The sequence below is a fragment of the Leuciscus leuciscus genome (genome assembly GCF_965113295.1).
Source record: "Leuciscus leuciscus genome assembly, chromosome: 2".
Lineage (NCBI taxonomy): Eukaryota > Metazoa > Chordata > Actinopteri > Cypriniformes > Leuciscidae > Leuciscus > Leuciscus leuciscus.
This window is the reverse complement of record NC_138726.1, coordinates 56,767,910-56,781,329: the sequence shown is the minus strand read 5'-3', so window position 1 is coordinate 56,781,329 and position 13,420 is coordinate 56,767,910. Positions and strand designations below refer to the sequence as shown.

Genomic DNA, 13,420 nt, shown 5'->3' with positions numbered 1-13,420 from the left:
CACTAATTCATAGTAAAGAGTGTTATTTCATCTGTCCAATGAAGATGACATTTCTTTATGTTTCAAGTGAAAGCAAATTCATGGACCTAGTGTGTTCATGCTGTGCAAATACATTTAGACCTCATTATTGAGAATGTTGATGTTTTCATTCTACAGAAACGTCCACTTTTGGTATGGCAAGATGTCTTAAAATGTATTTCCTTTTCTAACATTTTAGACCACATTATTAGATTACCCTTTTACTTTATGAATACACATAAAGGACAGCCTAATTTTTTTTGATATTTTTTTGTGCCTTTATTTAAAAGCCGCATATACCATTTTTTTTGTCACTGTTGTTACCTTACTTATTTGGCAATATTAAATGTTTTTTTTTTATGAAATATTATTTCTTTTTCTTTTTTTTTCTCCAGCACATGTAGTCAGAGTTACAGAATAATAATAATAATGCAACAAATACGGAGATGTTTTATTTATTTTAATCAGGTTTGTTAAAAGTGTGATTGAATGATGTTAGTTCATTTGCACAACCATGTATTTGCTATAACGATGAAAATATTTGAAAAACAGTTATAATCAAGTAATGATGCAATCCTTTAAATCTGAACTTTTGAGAGTATCAGAATTAAATGGATGCAAAATTACCATGTCAGATATGAAATTTGATTTAATGTGACAGAACAAACACACAGTAACACCAATGAATCACCAGTGAGAAACATAAGACCAAATATCCTTATTCTTCAACTATAATTAAGTAGATGAGACTAAATTGTTACATTTGGCATACAATCTAAATTAATAGCTTTGAATAAAGTTTATCTTTAAATGGGAGTCACTGGTGTTACTGGTGTTACCCATAAGAAAGGTGACACCAGTGAGAGGAACGCCAGTGACAATTTTCATGAAAATTTTAATTTACAAAATGGCTGCTGCAAGATCTAAAACCACATTTTGTAAATCATGGTATACTAACTAAATTAAGTAGTTTAATACATTTATATTAATACATTTATATTTTAGTTTATTTATTTATTTATTATTATTAGCCTATTATTACAATTCTCTAACAATAAAGTAGGTCATACCAGTGAGTTTAACTAGAAGCTTCATGAAATCATGAGCTAAATGAGAACATTTCTGATAACTGAAAATAGACAGTGGACTTATCATGGGCCTTTCTTCATAGATCTTCAGGAAATTGGAAGAAGGAAGTCAAGCTATATTTTTATAGTTATGTATACATTATTGTATCTTAAATGGTAGACACACCGCTTAATGGCCTCAAAATAAAGCAGTTTCCCATAACTGTGGGGACGAGCACTTCTGTGATGATTGGAATTCTATATAATTAATTAAAAAACAAACATTGACACATTGATGGCTCAAGGTGTAATTGTTCAAATAACATATTGTTTCATTTTAAAATATAAAGAAATTCTAACCCTAAAGTGTTTTTCAAGGTTTCTGTAAAGGCAAGGGACAGAAAAATTGACATTTCCATATAATGTAGGCTACGTACATGTTTACATATTTATACCAGTAAACTATGAAACTATTCTGCTTCAAAACCGACTCGTTAAACTTTTAATCACACATTATTAACATTATCACCATTAAAATAAAGCCCATTACCCTGTAAAAGGAAGACTAGCGGCATTAAATGAAACTACAGCGTGACGTGTTTGAGTGTCAGTAGCAGAAAGGGGTGTTTGGTGTTTGGAGGGAAGATCACTGATTGGCTGGGAATGTTCTCAGATTTCAGCCAATAGGAGACTAGCACGCTTTCTTTATAACTCACCTCACAACGGGCAACCGCATTATATTTTTATTTAAGCCTTCGCTAGTCGTAAACCGCAATGAGTGGAAGAGGTAAAACCGGGGGAAAGGCTCGTGCTAAGGCCAAGAGTCGCTCTTCCAGGGCGGGACTTCAGTTCCCCGTCGGCCGTGTTCACAGGCTTCTCCGCAAAGGCAACTATGCCCAGCGCGTCGGTGCCGGAGCTCCGGTGTATTTGGCCGCTGTGCTCGAGTATCTGACCGCTGAGATCCTGGAGTTGGCTGGAAACGCCGCTCGGGACAACAAGAAGACCCGCATCATCCCTCGACACCTGCAGCTGGCGGTGCGCAATGACGAGGAGCTGAACAAGCTTCTGGGTGGCGTGACCATCGCTCAGGGTGGTGTGTTGCCCAACATTCAGGCCGTGCTGCTGCCCAAGAAGACCGAGAAGCCCGCGAAGGCCAAGTAGACTGACGGAAGCTTCTCTTCAAACCAAAGGCTCTTTTAAGAGCCACCCAATTTTTCCTCGAGAGAGTTATTTCATAAATTGTACCACCTATTTAAGTTCGTATCAGCTCAGCATTGAATTAAATCCGTTTTGTACCGTACGTTGCTAATATTGTTTTAAAAATAAACTTGTATGAAATCTAAGTATCTTTTAATGCAAGTAACACGCTGCATTATGAACATATGGCGCTGAACAAAAAACATTTTTTACTGTATATAAAAATTGAGACGCAAATACGAATTAATAGATCGCCAATTTTTTATATTACTTGACATAAATCGAACAATTTTGGGTTATGATACACAAATATAAGACTGATTTAATCTATTTTATAGCTTTGTCTTTGTGTACCTGAAAAAAAGACTGAGCTTGAAAGCAGGAGGCGCACAGCCATTGACCAGGTCCAGGACACCAACTTGTGCGCCATCCACGCCAAGAGAGTCACCATCATGCCCAAAGACTTCCAGCTGGCCCGTCGCGTCCGCGGAGAGCGCGCAACAGCAGTCACACAAACCCAAAGGCTCTTTTAAGACTCAATGAAAGATGATTTCCATATTACAGTGTTTTTAAATAAGAACTTCTTTATGCCATGGTGGTCTTATACAATGCAATTTGTATATATTATTTAAATCTAAAAGCAAATTAAACGAAATGAATGGTGGTTTAAGTTTTAGTGTTATGCTGCTATGTTTAGTTATTATATTGTTTGTATGTATAGTTATTAACCCTCATTCTCTCCTACCTGTGACAAATCCTTCCCTCGCGGGTCAAAATGACTGAAGCCCTTAGATTATACCTTTCTTTTGTCTAGCTTATATCATTTGTAAAATTGTCTATTTTTTTAACACATTTAAATTTATTTGTATATACTTAAGTTAAATGTCGTTATCAATATTACTTTAATTCTATTTCCTTCCACTAGTATCCAGCATCAAAAGACAGACCTCGACTTGGAAATGCGTAACTGGTGACGTTTACTAGAACCGCCCCTGAATGTGGTTTCAACTAGGTCCGCTAGCTGATTATAAACTCGTCTTCCCCATTTTTTTTTTTTATCATCTGCTGTTGTCAGTTGAAGAGTATCTGTCGTCATGTCTGGAAGAGGAAAAGGCGGTAAAGGACTCGGGAAAGGAGGCGCTAAGCGACACCGAAAGGTTCTTCGTGATAACATCCAGGGAATCACTAAACCCGCTATTCGTCGTCTTGCTCGACGTGGCGGCGTCAAGCGTATTTCTGGCCTGATCTATGAAGAGACTCGCGGTGTGTTGAAGGTGTTTCTGGAAAACGTCATTCGTGATGCTGTTACTTACACTGAACACGCCAAGAGAAAGACCGTCACCGCCATGGATGTTGTGTACGCGCTGAAGCGACAGGGACGCACTCTGTACGGGTTCGGGGGTTAAGAGATCCACGAAGAAGAAAAACCCAACGGCTCTTTTAAGAGCCACCCACATTTACACAAAGAACACGTTTCTAGATGGGGAAATGGGTAGTATTATAATGTAGTAAACTATATGATTTGTTTTTGTCTTAAACGGCGTATATTTTACGTAGTAGCAATGAGAAAAAGTAATGGTGTTTTTCCAGCATCAAATTGACACTACAACAATATTGATAAACATTTTACTTTTTTTTACTTTTTAAAAGTTTGTGGCCTCAAAGCTCGTACCACAATGGACAAATTGAAAAATTTGACATTTTCATGTAGAAAAAAACAAATATATTTATTGAAAACCCCAATATATTTAACCAGACACGTGAATAAACACATTTATCTAGTTTTTAATTTATTGCAAATTTCATGTTATGAAAAGTAACATTTCATATCCAGCTGTTGCTCTCCTGCTGGATTCCCTGTCACTATAACCTCATCACAGTATGGCCCATCATCCTCACCCTCACCAATTGCCAGTTGTGTTTTATACCTTTTTTAGGGGTTAAAGAAAATGTGTAGATATAGTATGTGAATAACTAGTCTTACAAGTGCATTACAAATTCAATATTTAGAGAATTCTTACTCTTTTCCTTACAAATATAATATATTTGTATTCCAACCTAGAATGCCTGGTTTGACTTTGCCTTGAGGCAACAGTTTTTTGTTATTTCCTCCAAAAACATTTGATGATATATAATGTAAAGTTCTTGAAAATACTTCTTTACTTACCAGTGAAGGTGACTCATATTTGTGTGTGTGATTAACTACTCAAATAGTTGATGTACTTTTCATTGGGGAAAATATGGAGCCCTGTGACCTGTGCTGAAACGAGACACAAAATGGAGCCCTGTGGGTCATGTGACCACTTTCTTTTTGCACTGTAATTGATTGGTATTTGAGTTCTTCTACCATGAGATAGGTTTGGCCAATAAATGGATGTCTCATTTTATGAAAATGTTTTGGTTTACCATGACTGTTCCCTGCTGGTGGAATGATCTGCCGAACTCAACCAGAGCTGCAGAGTCCATAGTCACTTTCAAGAAACGGCTGAAGACACTTCTTTTTCGACAGCAATTGATCCAGTCATACTAACACTTTCTCTTCTCTTCTCTTCTCTTCTCTTCTCTTCTCTTCTCTTCTCTTCTCTTCTCTTCTCTTCTCTTCTCTATTATAATATATATATATATATATATATATATATATATGTATATGTACTGCGTTAGATTAAACTGAGAAGGGTCATAGCACTTGCATATTGTTGTCCTACTGTTAGATTAACTACTTCTATTGTTCTCATTTGTAAGTCGCTTTGGATAAAAGCGTCTGCTAAATGAATAAATGTAAATGTAGAATAGACGATGTTGCCTGGAGGAAATACCATACCATGCATAGACGGTTAAGTGATTTCTAAAGCAAATACAAATAAGGATAGTATTCATTTATTTTTTACTGTGTTATATTGACGATTCTGCTTTGCAGTTAAATAAACATCGTTATAAAAACTCGGAAGTTAGTGGTCATTGTTTGTTTTATATATATATATATATATATATATATATATATATATATATATATATATATATATATATATATATATTACTGTACAATACAATGTGCTATTTCTGCTTCTAAATAAACGTTCAAATTATATAGAATCCTCTGCATATGAAAGAACTCTGAAATTATTCACAATAATCCACTTATTCATTCCGGAAAAATGCGGGAAAATAAAACAAAGAAATTGAGTTGGATGTGGGGGATGGTAGTTGTCGATGGGCGTGATTAACATTTCAAAGCTTCTGATTGGATCGCCTTCAAATCAGTGAATGTTTAATGTAACCAATGAAATCGTTCTATGGGTTGGTCCAGGAAGACTCACAATCACAGAGCTTCGTTCTTCCCTTTTGAAATTAGCATAGAGCAGTGCATAAAGCCCGCCTGCAGTGATTTAGCTTTATTGGTCTTTGAGTTTCTCTGACTGAAGCATCATGCCTGAACCAGCGAAGTCTGCACCAAAGAAGGGCTCGAAGAAGGCCGTCACTAAAACCACCGGCAAGGGCGGAAAGAAGCGCAGAAAGTCCAGGAAGGAGAGCTACGCGATCTACGTGTACAAAGTTCTGAAGCAGGTTCATCCCGACACCGGGATCTCCTCCAAGGCGATGGGAATCATGAACTCTTTCGTCAACGACATCTTCGAGCGCATCGCCGGTGAAGCGTCTCGTCTCGCTCACTACAACAAGCGCTCCACCATCACATCGAGAGAGATCCAGACCGCCGTGCGTCTGCTGCTGCCCGGAGAGCTGGCCAAACACGCCGTGTCTGAGGGCACAAAGGCTGTGACCAAATACACCAGCTCAAAGTAGAGCTCAGCTCAACACACAACACAAAGGTTCTTTTAAGAGCCACACATATTATCTTAAAAGGACGAAGATGCACGATATTATATAAGTCGCATGCAGATTTTTTTTTTTTTACAGAAACATAACGCTCTTTAATGAGGGTGATTGTTGTTACTACATCTAATATTACATGCTTGATCATTATTAGTCGGGATTGTTTTTACAGTTTAATTCTAAATAACCATTTTTCAATAATTCAATGTGAATAATTTAGGGTAGTTATATATCTGTCTGCTTTACTTTTTCTGCTCTCTGCTTTTGTCTTTTTGGCTCATGTATACATGCATTTATGTTTCTTTGTTTGTGATTGTATTTGGGATGATAAAAGTATTAACTACTAGGCCTACTGGTAATAATAATAATAAATGAATCAATTAAAAAAAGGTTCATTTCCCTGAATGTTAGTCTGCTCCAGGAAACACCCACTACCGCTTGGAAACCAATCAAATGTTTAAACATTTTCATCACTTTCCCACCTCTCAATACAGTGCCCAAGTTCGCTTCGTCCAATCAATCATCAGAATGCACAAGTATTTAGCAAAAGAATAAAACATTTCAGTTCTTGTTAACCCAAATTATTGGAAATGCAAGTGCTAATAGCTTCCGATATTGAATGCGTGTCAATGCTGTCAGCATCAAACGTTATCACAGATGTGTGGATGAATCAAATCACTGTAAACCTGATTTAGCCCCAACTTGGTTTTTTATTTTTTATTTTGTAGTTAATAGTTATAGGCTAATATATTATTTCTGACAGGCAAGTATAAACTACTTTAAAAACCTGTTAAATATACTATTTGCATTTTAGAAAGAGGAGAAAAAAAATAAGTAAAGAGGTCTAAGCCACATCCAACGACTGTAAAGTGGAGGCGAAAGCAGCTGACTACTCAGGTTAGCGGGAATCATTTTCCTTTGCATCCAATGCAATTTGGATTCCGTTCCAACCACTCTACCGAAACAGCCAACTGTTATTTTATTGAAAATATAAAATCAAAATTAGATGAAGGTGGCGTAATAGGAGCAGTATTTTTGGATCTAAAGAAGGCTTTTGACACAGTAAGCCATGAGGTACTCCTCTCAAAGCTATTATATTTAAATTTTTCTAAAGACGCAATTAAATGGATGAACTCGTATTTAACAAACAGGAAGCAAAGTGTACGTATTGGCAATGCACAGTCTACATACCGACATTGTAATATTGGCGTTCCCCAAGGGTCAGTGTTGGGCCCAATCTTATTTAGCTTGTATTTTAATGACCTACCCTTAACCTGTCCCTCTATCAGCATACAGATATGCTGACGACACAGTTCTATATGTGCATGCAAAAAATAAACAACAAGCTGCAGACAAACTAACAGCAGCCATGGCACAGGTTTCGAACTGGCTAAATAATTCATGTTTACACCTGAATGTAAACAAAACTGTGTGTATGTATTTTTCATTAAAGGTGCTCTAAGTAACTTTTTTTACCTTAACTGAACAGCTTCGGAGTCATTGGAATGGTTATATTACTTATTTCGGGTTGAATGGTGGTCGTTTCGCACCCCCCTGGTGCCCGTGAGCGGAAAATCCGCACTTGCAACTTTGAGCCGGCGGGCCGCCGGCCGCCGTGTCAGGAAGTATCGCGTGATATCAGGTGGTCTCGCGATGTAAACAATTGCTTTACGGCCAAAAGAAATCTGCTAAAATGCTGTCATTATTGCGCTCCCTCACGCTGTCCGAACCCGAATGAAGAAGACGTTTTAAAGAATGTCCCATCTGCTTTGATGTCGTTGATCTACTAGCCTCTGGTGTCTGAGAATCGCCAACGAGTTTTTACAACAGTGTTGTCAAATATCTATTCCGAAGCTGTGGGGGGAGCTCTAGAGAGAAACCTGCGAGCAAAAAGCGAGAATACAGCGAAGAAATCCCGAAAATACTGAGCCCTGCTTTAAGAACTTCTGACTCCCCACAACCTGATATTTTTGTTAATGGTGAAAAGATCACGGTGGTGTCTCATTTTAAATACCTTGGAATCATTATAGATTCAAAGATGACATTTAAAAAGCAGGTAAAAAAAAAATACCAACATGATTAAATTCAATTTGGCTCATTTTAGACATAGACCATATTTAACAACAGAGGCAGGCAGCCTCTTTATGCATGCTATGATCTTTTCCCATATAACATATTGCTTTACAAGCAGGTCCCAAGCGAACACTACAACTCAGAAACCAATCGAGTCACTGTACAAACAGACTATAAAAGCTCTTGATAGAAAGGTTAATAGTTATCATCACTGTCAAAAAAATAAATAAAAATACAATCTATTCACTTTAGACAGTAAAATTTTTTTTTAGATGATTGCCTTGTTTACAAGGTGTTATATGGGTTAGCCCCTCCGCCACTTAACCAGTTCATAAAGCAGAAAGACAGTAGAGGTAGGGTAACTAGGGCAGTTAGTAGAGGGGACTGTATTATACAACACAGGCGTAGTAAACTTGGACAGACGACATTCTCAGTTAGAGCTACACGCTACTGGAATAGTTTACCTGTTGAATTGAGAGAATGCAATAATTATTTAACTTTTAAACATAAACTTAAGACATGGCTTAAGGCACAACAAACATGTAACCACTAGCAATTTACATATACATTTCTTTTAACATATTGCACTTATGTAACTTTTGTAATGTATTATCTTGTATTTCATCTTCTTGCAGTATTTGATTAGGCACTGTACTGATGATACTTTTATTTTTATTTTATTTTTTTATTTGAACATGTAAAAAAATATATATATATACAAACATGCATACATATATAAAATTAAAATAACAGCTAAATAAAGTCATGTACTTCTCAGCACAATCTTCCAAAATTATTGTAAATAATTCAAATTAGAAATTTCCATGTTCAAAAGGAGTAGGAAGAAGTTCATAAACTTTTCAGGTCCTACCCCCTTTCTTTTTTCTTTATCCTTTAGTTAAATACATAACAATTTGATGCTTCTCTTATACATACATCTTTACATACACCGTATATCTACCTACCTACTATACACATAAACCCATGCATTCACATAGATACCGATGCATACATACATGCATACGCACACATTCCCATTTTTTTTTCCTTTTCTTCTTTCTTTTCCATCTATCTTCTTCATTGCCATCTATCAAATCAAATAATAACACCATACTAGACTTAATATAGATCAATGAACCTGTATACAATACTATCCCCTTGAGTCCTTTTCCTATTTATTTAATATATTTAGTTTAAATAGTCTTTTAAAATTACTCATTGTTAAACTTGTTTTCATCTCTTCACTGCAGCTGTTCCATACATTAACTCCTTTGGTTGTGATGCAGTGATATTTAGAATTTGTTCTTATAAGTTGTTTTTTTTAACTACAAATGTTCCTCTTAAGTGATATTTGCTCTCTCTCATTTGAAACAACCCTTGAATACTGTTCGATAGCTGGTGATTATTTATTCTATACATAATTTGTGCAGTTTTGAAGTCAACAATATCTCTGAATTTTAGTGCTTTTAACTTAATAAACAGTGGAGTAGTTGGTGCTCTATAGGTGGTTTTATTTACAATTCTTAAGGCTCTCTTTTGTAGGATAAATATTGGTTGAGTGTTGGTTTTGTAAGTTTCCCCATACCTCCAAACAGCAAGTAATGTATGGAAGTATGAAGGAACAATACAACGGGTACAATGTTTGTTGATTTAATAAGTAATTGATTTTATACAATATAGCAATTGATTTGGATATTTTAGCCTTGATATAATGTATATGTGGCTTCCAACATAATTTTTCATTGATTATTACTCCCAGAAATTTAAGTTATTTTACTCGTTCTATTTCAATATCATTTATCATAAGCTTTTTGTTTAAAGTTGTGGCACGATTACCAAAAATTATAAATTTAGTTTTACTTAAGTTCAGTGTTAGTTTATTTGCATCAAACCAGCTCTTAATCTTTTGTAATTCATTTTCCACTGTATCCAAGAGTTGTTCCAGATTTTCCCCAGAACAGATTAAATTAGTATCATCAGCAAATAAAATGGTTTTCAGTGTTTTTGACACCTCCCATACATTATTAATATACAAGTTAAACAACAATGGTCCCAACACTGACCCCTGGGGGACCCCACAGGTAATTTTCTTTGACTTTGAAATATGGTTTTGCAATTCAACATATTGTTGTCGATTATGTAAATAACTATTTAACCAAGAAAGTGCAGTCCCTCTAATTCCATAGTTGTGTAATTTCATAGTCAAGAAATTGTGGTCTACTGTATCAAATGCTTTCTTAAGATCCAAGAATATCCCCACTGCATATTTTTTTTTTGTTCTATTGCTGTTGTTATTTCTTCCACAAATTGAATAAGTGCATGTGAGGTTGTCCTATTAGTCCTGAAACCATATTGCTGATCACACAGTAGCCTATATTATGTTTAATAATGAAGTTATCGAGCCTTTTAGAGAATATTTTTTCTAATATTTTTGAAAATTGGGAGAGCAGTGGAACAGGTCTGTAGTTTGAAAGTGTATGTTTTTCACCAGCCTTATATATTGGTATCACTTTTGCCATTTTCATTTTTTTTCTGGAAAGACTCCAGTTCTCTTACGAGAGATTCTCTCGTATTGCGTAAGTAGCTTGCGCTGCGGGAAAGTCATCTTTTCTCGAGATCTGAAGCCAAAAAATTATCCTTAATTTTTATAATTTTGTCAACGCAGTGCAGCAGCACGCAGACCTAGGGCAGGCTTACTAGCGTGCCCATTGGCTGCCCTGCGGCAACTGCAGCAGCCTATCGCTGAGCCTTAGATGTGACGTCATGTACAATGAGCGCGCTTGGCGCGCCTCATGAGTCACAGCCCGCGAAAGAGGGGGTGTGGCTAGCGTATATAAGCGAGGCTCAGAGGCTGCTTCACTGGTTTCTGTCGCTGAAGCTAATGAGCTCGTGGCGCGAGCACGGCGGGTTACGCAATACTCGTTCCCTCTTCTAGAGAGAACAGAGGTTACGTTAGGTAACCGATACGTTCTCTCACGAGAGGTTCTCTCGTATTGCGTAAGTAGCTTACGCTGCGGGAACTCCCTTGTCAACGGCGTGCGTGCCCAGCATCCACTAAATGAGCCCCAGGGGAAGTCCGGGGAACACGATGAGTGGGAACCGGGCGGCCAATAGAATGGCTAGCGCAGTACATAAGCACACACTAGGGCGCTCAGAGCAGCACGGCCGGTCTGAGCTGATAAACCCCTGTATAATGCAGCTCAACCAGGAGAGCTAAATCAACCGCAGTAGCCCGCGCACAGACAGTGGGCCGGCCTACGCGTGACTTAGACTGATAAAACTTTCGCCTGCAAGGCAGGAACTTCCAGGTTGTAAAACCTAACAAATGTCGAGGGGGAGGCCCAGCCCGCCGCCGTACAAATGTCATGAATGGAAATTCCGCTGGACCAAGCCCACGAAGAGGCCACGCCTCTGGTGGAGTGAGCCCTGATGCCCAGAGGGCACTGCAGGTTTTTAGACGCATAAGCAGCTGCGATAGCGTCCACTATCCATCTGGACAGGCTGTGTTTCGAGGCGGCGAGACCTTTGGTGCGCCCACCAAACGAAACGAAAAGCTGCTCCGAGCGCCTGATAGCGGCGGAGCGTGTGACGTAATTTCTCAGCGCTCTGACCGGGCAGAGGAGATTACCATTGACCTCGCTGCCGGAAGGCGGCAGGGCTGAGAGAGAAATGACCAGTGCTTTGAAGGGAGTGCCCAATATTTTGGGGACGTAACCATGCCTCGGTTTAAGAATGACTTTCGAGTCATTAGGTCCGAACTCGAGGCACACGGCGTTAACGGATAACACGTGAAGGTCTCCCACACGTTTGACTGAAGACAGAGCTATCAGAAAAACGGTTTTGAGCATGAGGTATTTCATATCCACAGTTTCCATGGGTTCAAGGGATGCGCTTTCAGGGCCTCTAGGACCAGCGAAAGATCCCACATAGGAACCGAGGGGGGTCGCGGGGGGTTCATCCTCCTGGCTCCCCTAAGGAAGCGGGTGACGAACTCGTTCCTTCCTAATGCGCGGCCCAGCGCCGAACCGGCAAAAGCTGAGATGGCCGCAACATAGACTTTGAGCGTGGAAGGGGACCTGCCCGTGTCCAGCAGCTCTTGAAGGAAAACCAATACCTGCGATACCCCACATGCTTGTGGATCCAGCCCCTTGGCAGTGCACCACTTTTTAAACACAGACCATTTAGACGTGTAGAGCCGCCTCGTAGAGGGGGCTCTAGACTGGGTGATCGTGTTCACAACCCCTTCTGGCAGGTCAACGGGTATCCGTTGAGTCTCCATGCGTGCAGAGACCAGCGCTCTGGATGGGGATTGTGGTGAGATCTGGTATTACTCTCACTTTCCTGAATAACCCCTGGTATCTCTGTGTCTAGGTGGTCTTTTGCTGTCAGGTCAGAATAGATATAACTCCCTCATTAGCTCGTTATAATTTATACCAGTAAATCTAGGTGTAGTCCCTACACTCCCAGGAAACAATAATAAACATCATTTACTAGACATATGAATAAAAATCATGCTTACCATCCAGCAGAACTTCTCTTGGAATCCTTGTTTTCTTTGTTTAGAAAAGGATCAATAAATTGCTCTGTCTATTGCTTTTTAGAACTGTTTGTAATAGCTGAAGTAAAAACTTAACAGTGATTGTCTTTTAGAAATAAAAATTTATTTATACAAAAGATTAAAACACTGGTTACACAAAATTAAAACTCGTAGCAAATTAAAAAGAAAATGTTACAGGTTATAAAACTTCAGCTTATTCAATCTCAACAGGGCAGTCCTGTATGAGTGAATATTACAAAGGCTAATTACCTTGATGCAGTTCAAGCAATTGGAGTAAATACGAACTTGTTCTCATCCGAGGTTTCTCAAGTTACAATAATACAGCAGAGCAAAATTAAACCAAACGAAATTCAGCTAGATTCAAACTAGAAGAGATTTGATTTCTCTCTAGGGATGCAATCGACATCAAAATCAAAAATGCAGCCACGTACAGTCAAAATGCAGTCATATTTATACGGAACTGGGTTACATTGTTCTAATACAGTTTCTTGGGTTTTTTCCAGAGGAACTCAGTCTCATGACTGAGCCTTGCAACATCAATCGTCTCTTGCTTCAGACGGGGGTTTTTGCTGATATCTCTGTTTCCCATATATGGGTATTCTTGCGTCCTTTCCGTCCTCTGCGCTTTGGACTTCTATGTATGTGTGTGCGTGCATATGTGTTTGGAAGTGTATTT

At 38.3% G+C, this 13,420-nt stretch overlaps 4 protein-coding genes across 4 annotated transcripts in view; all 4 read left to right on the top strand.

Annotated features, from left to right (window-relative positions):
- LOC309493191 (titin-like) overlaps positions 1 to 13,420 on the top strand; it is a 442,694-nt gene that overhangs the window by 99,092 nt on the left and 330,182 nt on the right. The window lies entirely within an intron of this gene.
- LOC309493296 (histone H2A-like) lies at positions 1,830 to 2,304 on the top strand. Its single transcript, XM_082162469.1, has one exon. It carries the CDS (start codon positions 1,860 to 1,862, stop codon positions 2,244 to 2,246), a length of 387 nt encoding a protein of 128 aa, XP_082018595.1. The 5' UTR covers positions 1,830 to 1,859; the 3' UTR covers positions 2,247 to 2,304.
- Positions 2,833 to 4,791, top strand: LOC309493333 (histone H4). The gene has a single exon (XM_082162507.1). It carries the CDS (start codon positions 3,377 to 3,379, stop codon positions 3,686 to 3,688), a length of 312 nt encoding a protein of 103 aa, XP_082018633.1. The 5' UTR covers positions 2,833 to 3,376; the 3' UTR covers positions 3,689 to 4,791.
- On the top strand, positions 5,680 to 6,129 carry LOC309493313 (histone H2B-like). The gene has a single exon (XM_082162488.1). It carries the CDS (start codon positions 5,709 to 5,711, stop codon positions 6,081 to 6,083), a length of 375 nt encoding a protein of 124 aa, XP_082018614.1. The 5' UTR covers positions 5,680 to 5,708; the 3' UTR covers positions 6,084 to 6,129.

Coding starts and splice junctions, on each gene's coding strand:
- LOC309493313 (XM_082162488.1), top strand. CDS start 5,709: ATGCCTGAACCAGCGAAGTCTGCACCAAAGAAGGGCTCGAAGAAGGCC.
- LOC309493333 (XM_082162507.1), top strand. CDS start 3,377: ATGTCTGGAAGAGGAAAAGGCGGTAAAGGACTCGGGAAAGGAGGCGCT.
- LOC309493296 (XM_082162469.1), top strand. CDS start 1,860: ATGAGTGGAAGAGGTAAAACCGGGGGAAAGGCTCGTGCTAAGGCCAAG.